The sequence below is a fragment of the Diabrotica undecimpunctata genome, chromosome 6 (assembly GCF_040954645.1).
Source record: "Diabrotica undecimpunctata isolate CICGRU chromosome 6, icDiaUnde3, whole genome shotgun sequence".
Lineage (NCBI taxonomy): Eukaryota > Metazoa > Arthropoda > Insecta > Coleoptera > Chrysomelidae > Diabrotica > Diabrotica undecimpunctata.
The window spans coordinates 71162071-71177509 of record NC_092808.1 but is presented as its reverse complement, the minus strand read 5'-3'; the positions used below and the strand labels follow the sequence as shown (position 1 = coordinate 71177509).

Genomic DNA, 15439 nt, shown 5'->3' with positions numbered 1-15439 from the left:
CAAAAAATCCCATCTATAATAAACAAATAAAGTTACTAAAATTTCTGGAATGATACCGTCCACTAAACAAATCAATAATCATTATAGTCAATTCATATTTATATAATATCAATCTATTGTCCACCATAAAAACTTTCAGAGTCCGTCGGACTTCTCCAAAGATATGCATACTTCTGAATCTCAATATCGAGTATGATATGGTAAATTTTATACTTTCTTCAAAATATTCCTGGAGTAACAAAATATATATGGCACACTTAATTCATTAAACAAAATTGAACTTGATATGTAAACAGTCATTTAATAAAACTCAACTAATGCTGTTTTGCATTTTTTTCCAACACCAGGTCGTGCACTCGACACTGTGAACTTGACCTAGTAACTTAAATTCCCTATGTTTAACTTCTATTTACGTAAATAATGTATACTTATATATTTAGTAAGTATTAAATGGTAACTTTAAGAATTAAAAAAACATAAATTTATAGAGAATATAAATGGCTGTCAAATAAAAGAAATTAGAATTGTTATCTTAAGTAAAATCAACTGTTAAGATAATAGTTAGTATTTATTTTTCAAGCAAAATCATTTAAGTTGTCCTCCCTTTAATTGATTATAAAAGCGATTCACCTACCTTTTATGGCTTCTTGGAATTTTTTGATTTTAGGACGGGATTGTTATGAAGGTATTTTCTCGCGATAAAAAAAAATCTACTCGCTAAAACGAGATTTGTGCTACCGCACGAAAATTATTTAGTACTTGAGAGACCTGACGGAAGTTTTGCAAACTGATTTCTTTGCTTATACTCTAAAATTATTTTTTTTTGTAAGTTGATCGAGGGTCTATATGTCTCTGGACGCAAAACGTCAATGGTAAAAAAAAAGAAAAAGATTTTCAGAAAAGAAGTCCTGTACATAAAATAATATTTGCTGAATATTGTACTGTTTCTATACTAGAAGAAAAATTTTGGAATGCCACTGGCGAAGCAAGATTTCAACGATGGAAGAAATTCTTATAAACATAAAAAAACTTGCAAAATTTTGCCAAAAAAAAAATTGAAATTGTAGAAGTGACTTAATCATCCCTATTTCCGAATTAATTTCTCCAAACCGGGTCCGCTGTCACCATTCTAATAATGCATGATTACTATTCCTATATATATATATATATATATATATATATATATATATATATATATATATATATATATATATATATATATATACTATTGAGGATTCCATGGGTACAAAGAGTTACTAATGTTGAGGTACTTCGTCGCATGTGTAAACAAAAAGAATTACTAAGAATAATCAAAGAGAGGAAAATGCAATACTTGGGTCATGTGCTGAGAGGCGAAAGATATGAATTACTTCAAGTTATACTGGAAGGAAAAGTACAGGGCAAAAGATCAGTAGGAAGACGCCAGAACTCGTGGCTGAAAGACCTGAGGAGATGGTTCGACCGCTCATCCGCAGAGATCTTTCGCGCAGCAGTTTCCAAAACTACAATTGCCATTTGGATCGCCAACCTTCGAAAGGAGACGGCGCAATGAGAAGAAGATGATTACTATTGTAATAATAAATATAAATATATTGGGGGTGAAGACACCATTCTAATAGATTGGGGGTTTATAGCGTGATAATTTAGGATTGAATCTCTAATTAAAACTGATAATCCCCTCTAATGAATTGTCTCCCTCTGATAAAGGCTGTCACCATGGTAGACGACGTCCGTCTCAATATCATTATCAAGGCCTCTACAATTCTTAGGGGATACTTGTCCCTGCGAGCGGGGCAAGGCTTACTGGCTCCACTAGTCTGGGCTGACTGGTTTCGCCCTCGCGGATTTACAAGAGGGTAGAGAAACTTTTTTGGAAAGGAAGGGAATTAAGGACTTCTCGGTCTCAGGTCCTGCAAAGAGTGAGAGGCTATGGGCTTACGTTAGAAGCCGGAGCACTGCATAAGCGAGATGTGTATCTCTTCTAGTCTCGACCTGTAACGGCTAGGAATAACAAAAACAAATTTCGAGTTTACAATGTATTAACTAGACTGTACACTACAAAATATCAGTTATGACCAAATTGTTCGATCAGGCGCGAAGGGAGACGAGAAGAGACAAGCAAGGAATTAAAGGTCAGACAATTCCGTATCATTATATATACCTGGGGTTAGTATATAGATCTTAGTTACCTCCGCGTATCTAAGCTCTAGCTAGGGGATACGCCTCCAGTCTACCGGGATTTGAGATTGCGAACCTTCGAATCTCCAGTTGCCGACACTATACGTCACACTATCCCGTCGAGTTAAATAGCGCGCTCACTCGGCGCCTCTCGAGTGGGCCACCCTCAGGCGCCGAGTTCTTACTGACTGCTGACCAACTTCTGCTTGTTTTTATGTATCGCCAACTTCTACCTTAGATTCTTTATGTCACGTATTCCATGTGTTAAACTGGATCACGCTATGTAAAAACTTCCCAGTCAGCTCAATTCTTCTCACTTGTTTAACAATTCTTACCTTGTATTAATTTCCAACAAGGTCTAAGTGTCGTAATTTTTTAAACATTCAGGCTTGTGTTAAACTGGGTCAATTGTTTTGTTTTTAATTTGAAATGTATACGTTAAACTGTGTCGAATTTATTCTTTATTAATTTGGAATATATAATAATTTCTTAAATAATTATTACTCTTTACTAGGCTGATTACCTCTTAATTTTTCCTTCTTTATTTCCTTGCTGTTTACATTACATTACTCCCTTCGCAAAAAAAGAAATGGCCTGAGAGGCCTTTTCCTTTTCCAACCCATAATAATTATTCTACTTACATCTTACATTACTTATATCCTACTATACTCTTTTATATTAAGTCCCAATTATTGTGTTATATTATATTGTTTCTTATAGAATATTGTGCGGTGGTCAGCGAATGTATCGTGCTGCCCCCGTATTGTACCTATGTGTATGACAAGTTGAGTTACTTTTGTATTAAATTCTTATTGAAATTTACAAGTGAAAACATTCTTGACTTATTACAGTGTTTTGTGGCTACATGTGTCACTTATTCTAAATTCTAAAATTCTAAAATTGTTCTATCCGAATGTAACTCGCGTTTCTCGGCAATCGCGGTTTTGCTTATGATCGTTCACTATCGACGTATCCCTGTGGGGATTTTCGCACTTCACTCGCGTCGTCTTGGCTTTTAATGTGCGTTTGCTAATTTTCACGTACCGCGTTAACTATCTTGTTAGTGCTGTCTATCTCCATTGGGTTGCTCTCGCTGGTTTGGTCTTTTCTGGTTGGTACTGGTTTACTTTTGCCGCGTTATACTTCTGACAAATTGGTGTCTGGTATGTGTTTGCTGCATCTCTTTGTCCAATGTTCATCTTCTGATTCTGGTTGCTCATTGCTTGTATTCAGGTGTATATTTTGTTCTTCGTTCTTTGATTTTTGGTGTCGGTGTATTACCCAGTTGGTGAGGTTTGTCCATAACCCTGCTATTATTATGTAGCTGCATCCTATTGTTTGGTATATTCTTAACCCATTCAGTTTTTCCTTCTTTATTTCCTTGCTGTTTACATTACATGTCTACTGATTGTAAGCGTATAATCTGTTTTTATGCACCTCCCTAATCTTTTCGGTATCTAGCCTAATTTTAAAGTTAACATTATTTACTTCTGTTATGACAAAAGGACCTACATAAAGACTATCAAACTTATTATTTTCTTCTCTTTTGAGCAGGACTAGATCTCTTATTTTAAAATGTTGAGGTGCTGCGATTTGCTTGCTTGCGTCTTGTCTTCCCTTTTTGTGCTTTATTAAGAATGTTTTAGCTCTGTCGTGTGCAATTTGTAGTCTGGTAAATTTACCTTCCGACCATACAACAATTCAAAAGGTGTGTAGCCGTGATATGCATTAGGGGTAGTGTTGTAGCAGTATGTGAACATTCTGCAACACTCGTCCTAATTTTCCTTGTTTTCGTCTATGACTGATCTTACGTATTCATTTAGTGTCCTATGTAGCCTCTCACAACTCCCTCTTGACTGAGGGTGGTATGCCGTTGAAAAATTGTGTGTGATCTTTAGCATTTTAGTTAATTCGTTCATTATTTCATTTTTGTATTCCGTGCCTTGACCCGTACTGCGTATTTCGTCAGCTCGCAAAGCATTGTAATACAGTATCGATCGCCTTCATTACTTTTAGGGAATGGACCTATCGTGTCTATATACACTATGTCCCATGGTTTTGACGAAGTGTCCGATATCACAAATTCTTCGACATGTAATATTTTTGGTTTATTAATTTGGCACTTATGGCAATTTTTAATATATTTACGTATGTCCTTTTCTATGTTCTTCCATCTGAATTTCGCTTTTAGTTTCTTTACAAGTCTATTATTTCCCACGTGACCTCCAAACATCGGGTGATTATGGTATTCTTCTATTATTCTCAGTTTTTCTTGGTTATCTTCTATGATTTCTGGTACTTCGCATATGTATACTTCTACATTTTTCAATATCTTATTTCCTTCGTTTATAAATTCATCAATTGTGCACAATTTAAAAATAATATCATTTACATATATTTTTGCTTGACTTGTTGCATTCTCTACCGCTAGCTGATCGATCAAGCTGAGCCAACAATTGACCTAAATCAAAGTGATTAAATCCTGTGGTCATGCTCTTGCTGCATTTGATTTTGTTTTTGACCCGAATGCTCAGTCTTGGTGAGACCCGGTTTGCTAAAAAAGACAAAATTGGTAGTCTATGCGCCTCCATATTATTTCGTACCTTTCTTACTGTTTGCTTGTGGATTTTAGGCTCTAATATAATTTCCTCTTCTGTCTCCCTGTGCTCTGCTCTTTCCGCTTTCTTCTTTGATTGAGCTCTGGTTATAGCTAATATATGATTGTTGTCTATGTATAAGTCTTTTAGCTGGTTCGTTGATATTCTCGAAAGGCTGTCCGCGTAATTATTTTTCCCTGTTATATACTCTATCTCAAAATCGTATTCTTCTAAATCTAATCTGATTCTCGTGAGTTTCGAGGTAGGTTCTGTCATCGAAAATAGGTGTGTTAGTGGTTTATGATCCGTTTTTATCAAGAATATTGGTGCTCCATATAAATAAAATTTGAAACGGTTGATTCCCCAATGGATTGCAAGTAATTCCTTAATTATTATAGGTTCGTTAAGCTCTCCTTTGTTGAAGCTGCGCGATGCGTAAGCTATTGGTAAATCTGTTCCGTCGTAGTTCTGACTTAAAATTGCTGAGCAGCTCGCATTTGATGCGTCTGTTGTTAGTATGAATTGTTTGTTGAAGTCTGGGTATTTGAAAATTGGTGGGTTTATCAAAGATGATTTAAGTTTCTTAAATGATTGATCACAATCTTGCGACCAAAAAAATTCTACTCCTTTTCTCGACAATCTGTTTATAGGTATGCATATCTCTGCAAAGTTCGGAATAAAACGTCTGTAGTAGTTACAAAATGCTACGAATCTTTTAGCTTCGTCCGCTGTCTTCGGTGTCTGGTATTTCTCTATTGTTGAATATTTCGCTTTATCCGGTGATACTTCTTCTTGCGAAAGATCGTGTCCCAAATATGTAACTTCTTTTCTGAAAAATTGACATTTTGCTGGGTTTAGTAGCTTCAAATTAAATTTCCGACATATCTCAAATGTCTTTTTTAAGTTGTCTAAATGATGTTTTTCTGTTATTCCTATCACCACTATGTCATCCATATACAGAAACGCTTTCTCCGGTGTTAAACCTGTGAATGCTATTGACATCATTCTTGAAAAGCTATTTGGGCTTATATTTAGTCCAAAAGGTAGTCTGGTGAATTGGAATGCTCCTTTTTCCGTCCTAAAAGATGTGTATTTTCTTGATGATTGTTCTAATGGTATCTGGTGAAACCCTGACATTAAGTCTATTACTGAGAACCATTTTGCTCTTCCTAGTTGGTCTAATATTGAGTCTATTCTTGGTAACGAAAATTATTTATCTGTGACTAGTTTCTTGTTTAGCTGTCTGAAATCTATATATAACCTCCATGCTTTATTTCCATCTATAGCTTTTTTCGATACTAGTACGACCGGACTGTTGTATTCTGATGTCGATGGCTCGACAATTCCCTGGTCTATTAATTGTTGTACTTGTCTATTTAGTTCTTCTGTTTGTGAATGTGGGGTCCTATAATTCTTTATGTAAACTGGTGTGTGTTCCTTTACTCTCAATTTTTGTTCATAAAAGTTGTTACATGTTAGCATGTCATGTCTTAATGCAAATATATCTGCAAAATCTTCGCATAACGATACTAATTTATCTCGTGTGTATTCTGGAATATCTAGCTTTAATGTTTCCCTTAGTTCTTTCTTCCTGTCCTTGCTGTCGTTGATTAATCTGTATACTTTGAACAATTTCATGTCTAGTATTTTGATTGTACCTGTCTCTATCGTAACAATTTCGTAAGTTGTATTTAAAATTTTGATATATGGGTTATTTCCTGATATTATCGCTCTCGCTATGAATATTCCTGGTAGTATCTCCTGTTGTTCTACTAGTCTATCCGCCTTTAACGTTTGAAAATATTGAACTGTTCTGTTAACTTCACATCTGGGTGGTATTAAAATTGTGTTATCGTCTACAGTATCCAAAATATTCGTACTGATGTAATAGTTTCTATCATTCTTGATGTGTATTTTTAAATTCGCGTAGTCTAATATGCATTGATAATTTGTGATAAAATCTCTTCCAATTATTCCGTCTGTTGGAACAGGAAAGTTGTTTTCTACCAATTGAAAGGTATGCCCAAAAAGATTGCCACTTACGTCTAGCGTAGTTTCGATTTCTCCCATTGTTTGCAGTTCTCCTCGGGTTACTCCTTTTATTCTCGCTTTTGTATTTGGTCTTACATATTCTCGCATAGAGTCTTGTGTGCATTTAAGTATTGAAATATCCGCTCCTGTGTCTATAATAAATGTATTTACTCGTCCTAAGATTCCTGTTTTTATCCTTACGAAATTTGTTAGGTTTAAGTCGAAGTTATAGATATAATATTCTAATTCTGTCATCTGTTCATCCGTCTTATATAAGAATTGGTTGTTCAAAACCCCAACTGTGGGTTTTCTGATTCCCGCTGACTATCTTCTATTTCTAATAATCGTATATTCCCATTGAATCCTCTTGAATTTCCTCTATGTGCTTGATTATTGAATTTTCTGAACCCTTTCTGTTCATGTGGACGGTGATCTCTTTTTAAATCGTTTTGTTGCGAGAAATTTGGTCTCCTCCACTGGTCATATCCATTGTAATATCCTCTTTTGTGCTGGAATTTTCCTCTTTTGCTAAAGTGCGTTCTATAATTTAACACTCTTCCATGTGCGTTGTCTTCCGTTGTGTCTATTGATAAAAATTTTGACATTACCTTTTGTGGGGTTGTGAAGTTGCCTGCCTCCAATATCAGCTTGGCTTTATCTGTGCTGGCATTACGTTTCATCGTAGACACTACTGCCTCCGTTGTATACTTCTTAGCCAACTCTCCTGGCATTCCCTCTGTTATGTATGCCACTTTTAATTGTTCGGCTAGTGTCTCAACCTCAGATGCGTACACAGCTGCATCCCTATGTCCTTGTTTCCTTTTTTCGAGTTTAGCTATCACCATTTTCGGCGTGTCACCTTTTAGCTCTCTCTTCAATGTTGCTTGTATATCTAAAATTGTATCTTCTGCGGTTATCAAATTTCTGGCTTTATTTGTTAATCATGTTTTTATGAGGCTTACCGCTGTTTCCTCATGTCCTACTGCTATTTTCTGCAAAAGTTCAAGCGCGTCTAAGAAGGGTTGTAGTTTTCCTGTGGTTCCGTCGAACTCACTCGGTAAAATTTTGCTTGCAATATTTAAAAATTCGTTGATACTAAGAGTCATGGTTTCTTCTTGTTCTGTGTCGCTTTGTTCTTCCTCTATATCTTTGTCAATCTGTTGAGTTATCAGATTAGGAACTAATATTCTGGAATTTATGGCTTGGAACGATCGTATGACTTTGTCTCGGTTTTTATTAAAGTATCTCTTATAAGTCTCTCTCTGAATATCAGTTAAGGCTTCCCAATTTTTGGTTATGAGGTGTACAAATCTGTTATATGCTTCAATTAATTGTGTCGTTATCTCAATCTTTACTTCCCTGCTTTTAGGTATCTCCTTTTTCAACACTCTTTTGCTCTGTTTGGTTATATCCTGCGTAATGATCTCAAGTATTTTAACAAAATCTTCCCAATTGCTAGGCATTTAAAGCGAAAACACAAATCCGATAGTCTTATGTATTACAATAAAATTCAATAAGTAGTTACTTAACCAAAAAAAATATATTCATTCATAAAAATAAGATCGTCAATTATCCATTAAAATTCAATAAGTTAATAAATTAAAAATTATCCATACCCAAATATAAGCAAAATTATCATCAAAAGTCATAAAAATAATCAATAAATGTTATAAATAATAATAATAATAGAATATTATTGGATTCAATAATGAAATAATAAAAAAAAATCAACTGGCATATTATTATGCGTGTAAGGGAGTGCAATAAAAATAGATAATATGCAGACTCACTACTTAAACATCTAAATTTGTTGTCAACCTCGCTGCTATGTCCCGGTGTATTCTCCGCTTCATATTTCTCCTATGCGCCTTCCATAATGACCATATTAACTTCAGTATCAGGACTGTGGTAATAACGTATAATAGTACCTTTATTTCTTCGCTTGGCCGGATATCTTCGGTTTTGACTATGAAGTTGCTGTTGACAACTCCATTCTCTTGTAGCTCATCCTTGGATGATTTTCCTCCCATTCTAGGCCTCTTTGGATGAAGACTCCTGGTTTCTACCACTTCAGGATCGCCATATGGTAAATGATGGGGTTGTTATATTTAATGACCATTTATTTAGAACACAACTATACACCATTTTCTTAACATTACTTATTTAATTATATTCAGTACTTAGTTGACGTTACTATGAGACTACTTCATAATTACTGATATGCGTTACATCAACTTGCTATCTTAACGTTAATTTAGTTCTGATTTTTAAGATAAAAGTCGTTGTCTCTTTTATAATAGACCTTGCAACAGTCAGCAGTCGTTCATTAGTGGGTCAAGTTTGTTTTACATAACCTACGATAAATTTGGGTCGGCGATTCATAATTCTGCTGACTTTACACATTCTAATCGAGGCTCCGAGTCCTCTAAAGCTCTGGAGAGATTAGGAAATGCCGAAAGGTCTTAATCTCGATGAAGGAAAAATCCGAATCTGCACCTCCACGCGGTAGAGGACGGGCAACATCAATTTTGATGGCTAACGCAGATAGGGACCGAGTGATTGCCGGTATAAGCAGTCCCCCACTTACCGACCAACGGCTCCGGGCGGACGAGTTGGTAGGTGGTAGGGCACTCTTTTGTCCTGGGGCTGAGAAACCGGCCCCAAAGGCGGAAGAATCAATGGTTTGGTCAACGGCATAAGAATATAGAAGGCAACGAGAAACCACTATATTAAAGATCCCTATGGATATCTCTAGTACAATTATAATGGCTGTACAACTCAATAAAAAGTCGCATACTGATCATGGACATCGGAGACCAAGATCCGGCAAGAGAGGTCATTCCCATGACCACAGGGCCTCTCAGGTCGTTAATATGCAAAATCCCTGTGAAATACCCAATAAAACACCTTTAAGAAAAGTCCACACGAATTGTCTGAAGAGGATATCCACTTGGAACGTTAGGACGATGGCTCAATCAGGAAAAATCCAATGCGCAATTAAAGAAATGGAACGCATGAAAATAGAAATAATGGGCATAAGTGAAATGAGGTGGCGTGACTCAAGTTATTGTGATATAGAAGACTACAGAGTATACTATTCAGGATCAGAAAATGGTAAATATGAGAATGGGGTTGGAATTATCACGCATAAAAGTATAGCCAAACAAGTCAACAACTTCATACCAGTGAACACAAACATCATACAAGTCTATGCACCCACAGCAGACTATAGTGATGAAGAAATATCAGAATTCTACAAACAAATAAGCAACCTTATAAGAGATATACCGAGACACGAACTCCTTATAATCATGGGAGATTTCAATGCAAAAATAGGTAACGGAAAAGAAGGGCAACATATTGGTCCACATGGATTAGGAGAGAGAAATTAACGCGGAGAAATAATGAGTATCTTTGCAGCTGAGCATGACTTAATCGTGCTAAACACATTTTACAAACTACCGCCTAGACGCCTGTATACGTGGAAATCACCTAGAGACAACGGAGAAGACGTTATTATTAGAAATCAAATAGACTTTATGCTTGTTAACAAAAGATATCGAAATAGTTTCAACAGTATTAAAACCTACCCAGGCGCTGATATTTAATCTGACCACAATCCTTTAGTGGGCGTGTATAGAACTAAGTTAAAGAAAATACGCGGAAAAACTGTAAAAAAAACATGACATGAGAAAACTGAAATGTAGCGAAGTAAAAGAAATAGTCAGCAAAACATTAAATAGAAAATTTAAAGAAATCGATAATACAACGGAAAGCACAGAAGATAAGATATAATCCCTTAAGAAAACAATAGACGACATTAAAGACAATTTTATGAAGAACGAAGAAGGTAAGAATAAGACATGGATGACGACAGAGATTCTGCAACTAATGGAAGAAAGAAGGAAAAACAAGAACGATAACTCCATGTATAAAACATTACAGCGAGAGATACAGAGAAAGATCAGAGAAGCCAAACAGAAAGAACTGGAGAAAAAATGCCAAGAAATCGAAATTCTCCAAAGTAAATACGACGACTTCAACGTGCATAAGAAGGTAAGAGAAATTACAGGTAAATGTAAAAACAGAAGAATAAGTAAACTTGTTAATGACAATGGAGAGATAATCGTGGACAAAGAGAGTATCAATGATACCTGGAAAAATTACATAAGAAATTTATTTTTTGATGAGAGAGAGAACCAGCCCCCAATACCTACGGAAACAGGACCACCTATACTAGTGGCAGAAATAAGAGCAGCCATAATATCACTAAAAGAAGGTAGAGCTCCAGGACCAGACGGAGTACAATCTGAATTTCTTAAATTTCTTGATGATGAATCTTTAAGAGTACTATGTAAAATCTTCAATAATATCTATGACACAGGCAATATCCCAAAAGATTGGCTACTTTCAGAATTTATTACCTTACCAAAGAAACAGGGAGCAAAAAAGTGTAGAGAATATAGGCTAATAAGTCTAATGAGCCATACATTAAAACTTTTTCTTAAAATTATACATCGTAGAATATACAAGCTATGCGAAGAGAGAATACAAGACACACAGTTTGGATTCATGAAGGGCGTAGGTACAAGAGATGCACTGTTTAGTCTACAAGTATTATTTCAAAGATGCAGAGATATGACTTGCGATATTTACACCTGCTTTGTGGACTACCAAAAAGCATTTGATACAGTTCAACACCAAAAAATGATGGATATTCTAACAAAAGCCCAAATGGATGATAAAGATCGGCGTATAATACAAAATTTATACTGGAACCAATCAGCCACAATAAGAACGAATTTTGGAGGTGAACCAACGGAAATGATCCAGATTCTACGAGGCGTTAGACAAGGTTGTATACTTTCACCTATATTATTTAATCTATATTCAGAGGAAATATTTAGTGAAGCCTTGGAAAAATGCGAACATGGAATACTTCTAAATGGAGAACGCCTAAACAACATCCGTTATGCAGACGACACCGTTATTTTTGCAGACAGTTTGAACAGTTTACAGCAACTGATAAACAAAGTAAATGAAGTAAGTGAATGATTTGGACTTCAAGTAAATATAACAAAAAACTAAATTTATGATCATCAGCAAAAATAAAGTTAGAGACGCTCAACTACTTATCAATAATACACCAGTGGACCGAGTAAAACAGTATAACTATCTTGGAACAACAGTAAATGAACAATGGGATCACTCATAGGAAATAAAATGTAGAATAGAGAAGGCTAGGAGTGCATTCAATAACATGGCCAAACTCTTTAAAAGCCACAATCTTGATCTGGAGATAAAAGTAAGGCTCCTACGATGTTATATCTTCTCAATATTGTATTACGGAGTTGAATCCTGGACACTAACTGAGGCAATGGAGAAAAAACTTGAAGCCTTCGAGATGTGGCTATACAGGCGAATTCTAAGGATATCATGGACAGACAAGATAACCAACGAGACCGTATTACGAAGAGTGGGCAAAGAAAGAGAGGTGATGTATACCATTAAAAGGAGAAAGTTGGAATATCTCGGACATATAATAAGAAACAGCACTAAATACAGATTACTGAAGGTAATCCTACAGGGTAAAGTATTCGGAAAGCGAGGAATTGGGAGAAGGAGAATATCATGGTTGAAGAACCTGAGGAAATGGTTCTCCACAACAACAACGAATCCATTTAAAGCATCAGTCAATAAAATAATTATAGCCAGAATGATTGCCAATATTCGGAACGAATAGGCACTGAAAGAAGAAGAAGAATCGAGGCTATTTAATGGATGTCCTCGATATTAAACATATTTTATATAAACAAATGGGAAATGTATTACACGTTCCTTTTAAACTTTATCTTTTTATGAATTGTAATATTTTAGGGATAATACCACACTATGAGGATTGTCATGTACATTTAATAAAATATCAAGTTTCACATTGTCTTTAATTGTAGGACGCGCAGCGTTTGGAATATGTTTAACGTGTCCAGTTTCTCCAAATTTTCAGACTATTTTACTTACTGTTTATTGGCTGATGGGTCTGTCTGGATATTTTGCGTTGAATAAATTGCATACCTCGTTTTGTGTTCTTTTTTTATCTCTGCATCCGCTAAGAATTAATATTTCTATGCGTTGTGTTTCATTTAGGTGAGTTATAATTTAGTATTCAAAAGTAAAAATTACATTTGACAACTGATGACAATTCACAAAATCAAAACACCCTCGTCAATAAATTACAGTAACTATGCCACTATCACTTGCTGAATTAACATTTGACAAAAAGTTTCAGTGTTTATGAGATAACTTTCTGAAGATTTACTTCAGAAAGTCATGACAGGAACCGATGGATGGTATTTCGAACATTTAATTTAAAATCATTGTTATGCATAACTAGCTGACCCGGCGAACTTTGTTCCGCCTTAATGGCAATAAATAAGCAGATTGTGTTTTTTTTATTGGAAAAAATACAAAAAAAAATTAATTAACTACATTAATCATTCATTATTATTTCTGTATTTTAGTACATAGGTGGCTCTTCACTTAAGTACCTTGTGATACACGACATTTTTTGTTTTATTATCAGGCGCAAAAACAAACAACGCAGATGGTCTTCCGACCCGTGAACATGCCACGTATAATTGACCATGGGAAAAACATGAATGTTCTAGATTTAAACCACAAACTTTTAAGGATTGGCCTTGTGATTTGTTGATGGTCATGGCAAATGCAAGACGTATTGGAAATTGAAGTCTTTTAAATTCAAACGGCATATTGGTTGGGATCATCGGGATCCTCGGAATGAGAACTTCCTCACCTTTGAATTTTCCTATCATTATCGTAGCGTAAATTACATTGTTCATCAATTTACTAACCACCAAACGCGTACCGTTGCACAGTTTTGGTTGGTTTATGTTTCGAAGCATGATTACTACGGAGCCAACCTTTAGGCGTAAATTGTGCGGTGGTAAGCCAGGCACGTCCAAAGAGTTTAAAAATTCAATTGGATAGTTGGTGGCTTCATCTTCATTTGTGACGCAGTCAATAGATTTGAATGAATGCATTGTTTCAATGATCTTATTTTGAATTATGTAGTTCAGGTCATCTACATCTTTATTCTTAGCCGCTAAAACTGCTCGCTCACTCAACCATTCATTATTTTTGTAGTTAGAAATAGAATTTGGAAATACATTGTTGATAAGTTCGTCTTTTGATGAGACAAAATTACAGAAATTATTTGGAAATAATATTAATCCGCTCGATTCATCAACAGGTACTTGACCAGTACCGATAGTCAGCAATTGCTCCGAGAAATCTTCAGCAGATGTATCATTAAGCAATGTAACTTTCATGTTTGTTGTCAGCTGCAGTTTCTTCACATAGCGCCATAGATTTGACGATTTGAGGCAAGCGTTTATTTCATCGGCAGCCGTAGATCTTGGAATTACTGGCAGTATTTGGCGGAAATCGCCAGACAGTAAAATCATTGCTCCTCCAAAACATCTCGAGTCATTGCGTAAATCTTTTAATGTTCGGTTAAGTGCTTCTAATGCACGTTTATGCGCCATTGTGCATTCGTCTTAGATTCATGATTTAATTGCTGAGTGTTTTGCAATATTACACGTTGGTTCTTGAATAGTTTGAAGATTTAACGGTAATTTGAATGCTGAATGAGCCGTGCGGCATCCTTCTGACAATGTGGCTGCTATTCCAGAAGAAGCAACTGCAACCGCTATGTTGGATCTCTCCCGAACAGTTGCTAAAACTAATGACATAAGGAATGTCTTGCCAGTTCCACCAGGGGCATCTAGGAAATATAAACCACCATTTTCATCAGCGATTGCCTTCATTAAAGTATCATAAACTTCCTTTTGTTGGTAATTTAACAGGGGTACATTCCTTTGAACTACTAAATCTAATTCCTGGTGATCATATTCACGTTCTCGTTCCAATTCTCAATTAAATGCGTCATTCATTTCACGATTTGGCTTTGGCATTCCTAACCTGATTAATAAATTACCGCACATGAGGTAACACATATCTTCGATCAAGAGTAAAGCACGATTATGTATCTCCTCATTCATCTCAATATCGTGATTTCTGGAACTGACACGACTTTGATGTAAAATATCTTCTGACATACTATCCTTGTATTTGTGCCACAGGTTACATGGGTTTGATGGAAAACATGTCGAAATTATGATAGCGAATAATGTGCGTATCTGACTTGGAGATGCAGAGATAATGGCTTCAGCGATTGTCGTATCCCAATGGGTATCGTTTTCTAATAAGTTCAATTCTTCACATCCAGCACGATATGTTGGAAATATTACACCATTAACAGTTTGTAGTGTCTCAAATGAAGTTGGCCCACGCACATTTACCAGAAACAACCGCAAATAGAAACATTCATCATTCTTTGGATGAACTGTATACATACGACCAAGAGCATCAGTAGAACGCACATCTGGATACCCAGGAACCGCATCACCTTGCTTCCGTCTTTGAAAATTCTTGGATGAATCATTCCAAGTATAATAAGGTGGCATCTCCGAGTAAAGCAAAGTTCGTGCAAACTGATCGCTTTGGCAGATTGCAAAAAAACTGGTCAATGTAGTTGCTGGAGGTGTTTTAGCACG

At 35.7% G+C, this 15439-nt stretch overlaps 1 protein-coding gene across 1 annotated transcript; it reads right to left on the bottom strand.

Moving 5' to 3' along the window:
* Positions 1-13339: 13339 nt before the first annotated feature.
* Positions 13340-14368, bottom strand: LOC140444413 (ATP-dependent DNA helicase pif1-like). The gene has a single exon (XM_072536165.1). The coding sequence runs from the start codon at positions 14366-14368 to the stop codon at positions 13340-13342; it is 1029 nt and encodes a 342-aa protein (XP_072392266.1).
* Positions 14369-15439: the final 1071 nt, after the last annotated feature.

Excerpts from the sequence above, each read along its gene's own strand:
- LOC140444413 (XM_072536165.1), bottom strand. The coding sequence starts at position 14,368 with ATGGCGCATAAACGTGCATTAGAAGCACTTAACCGAACATTAAAAGAT.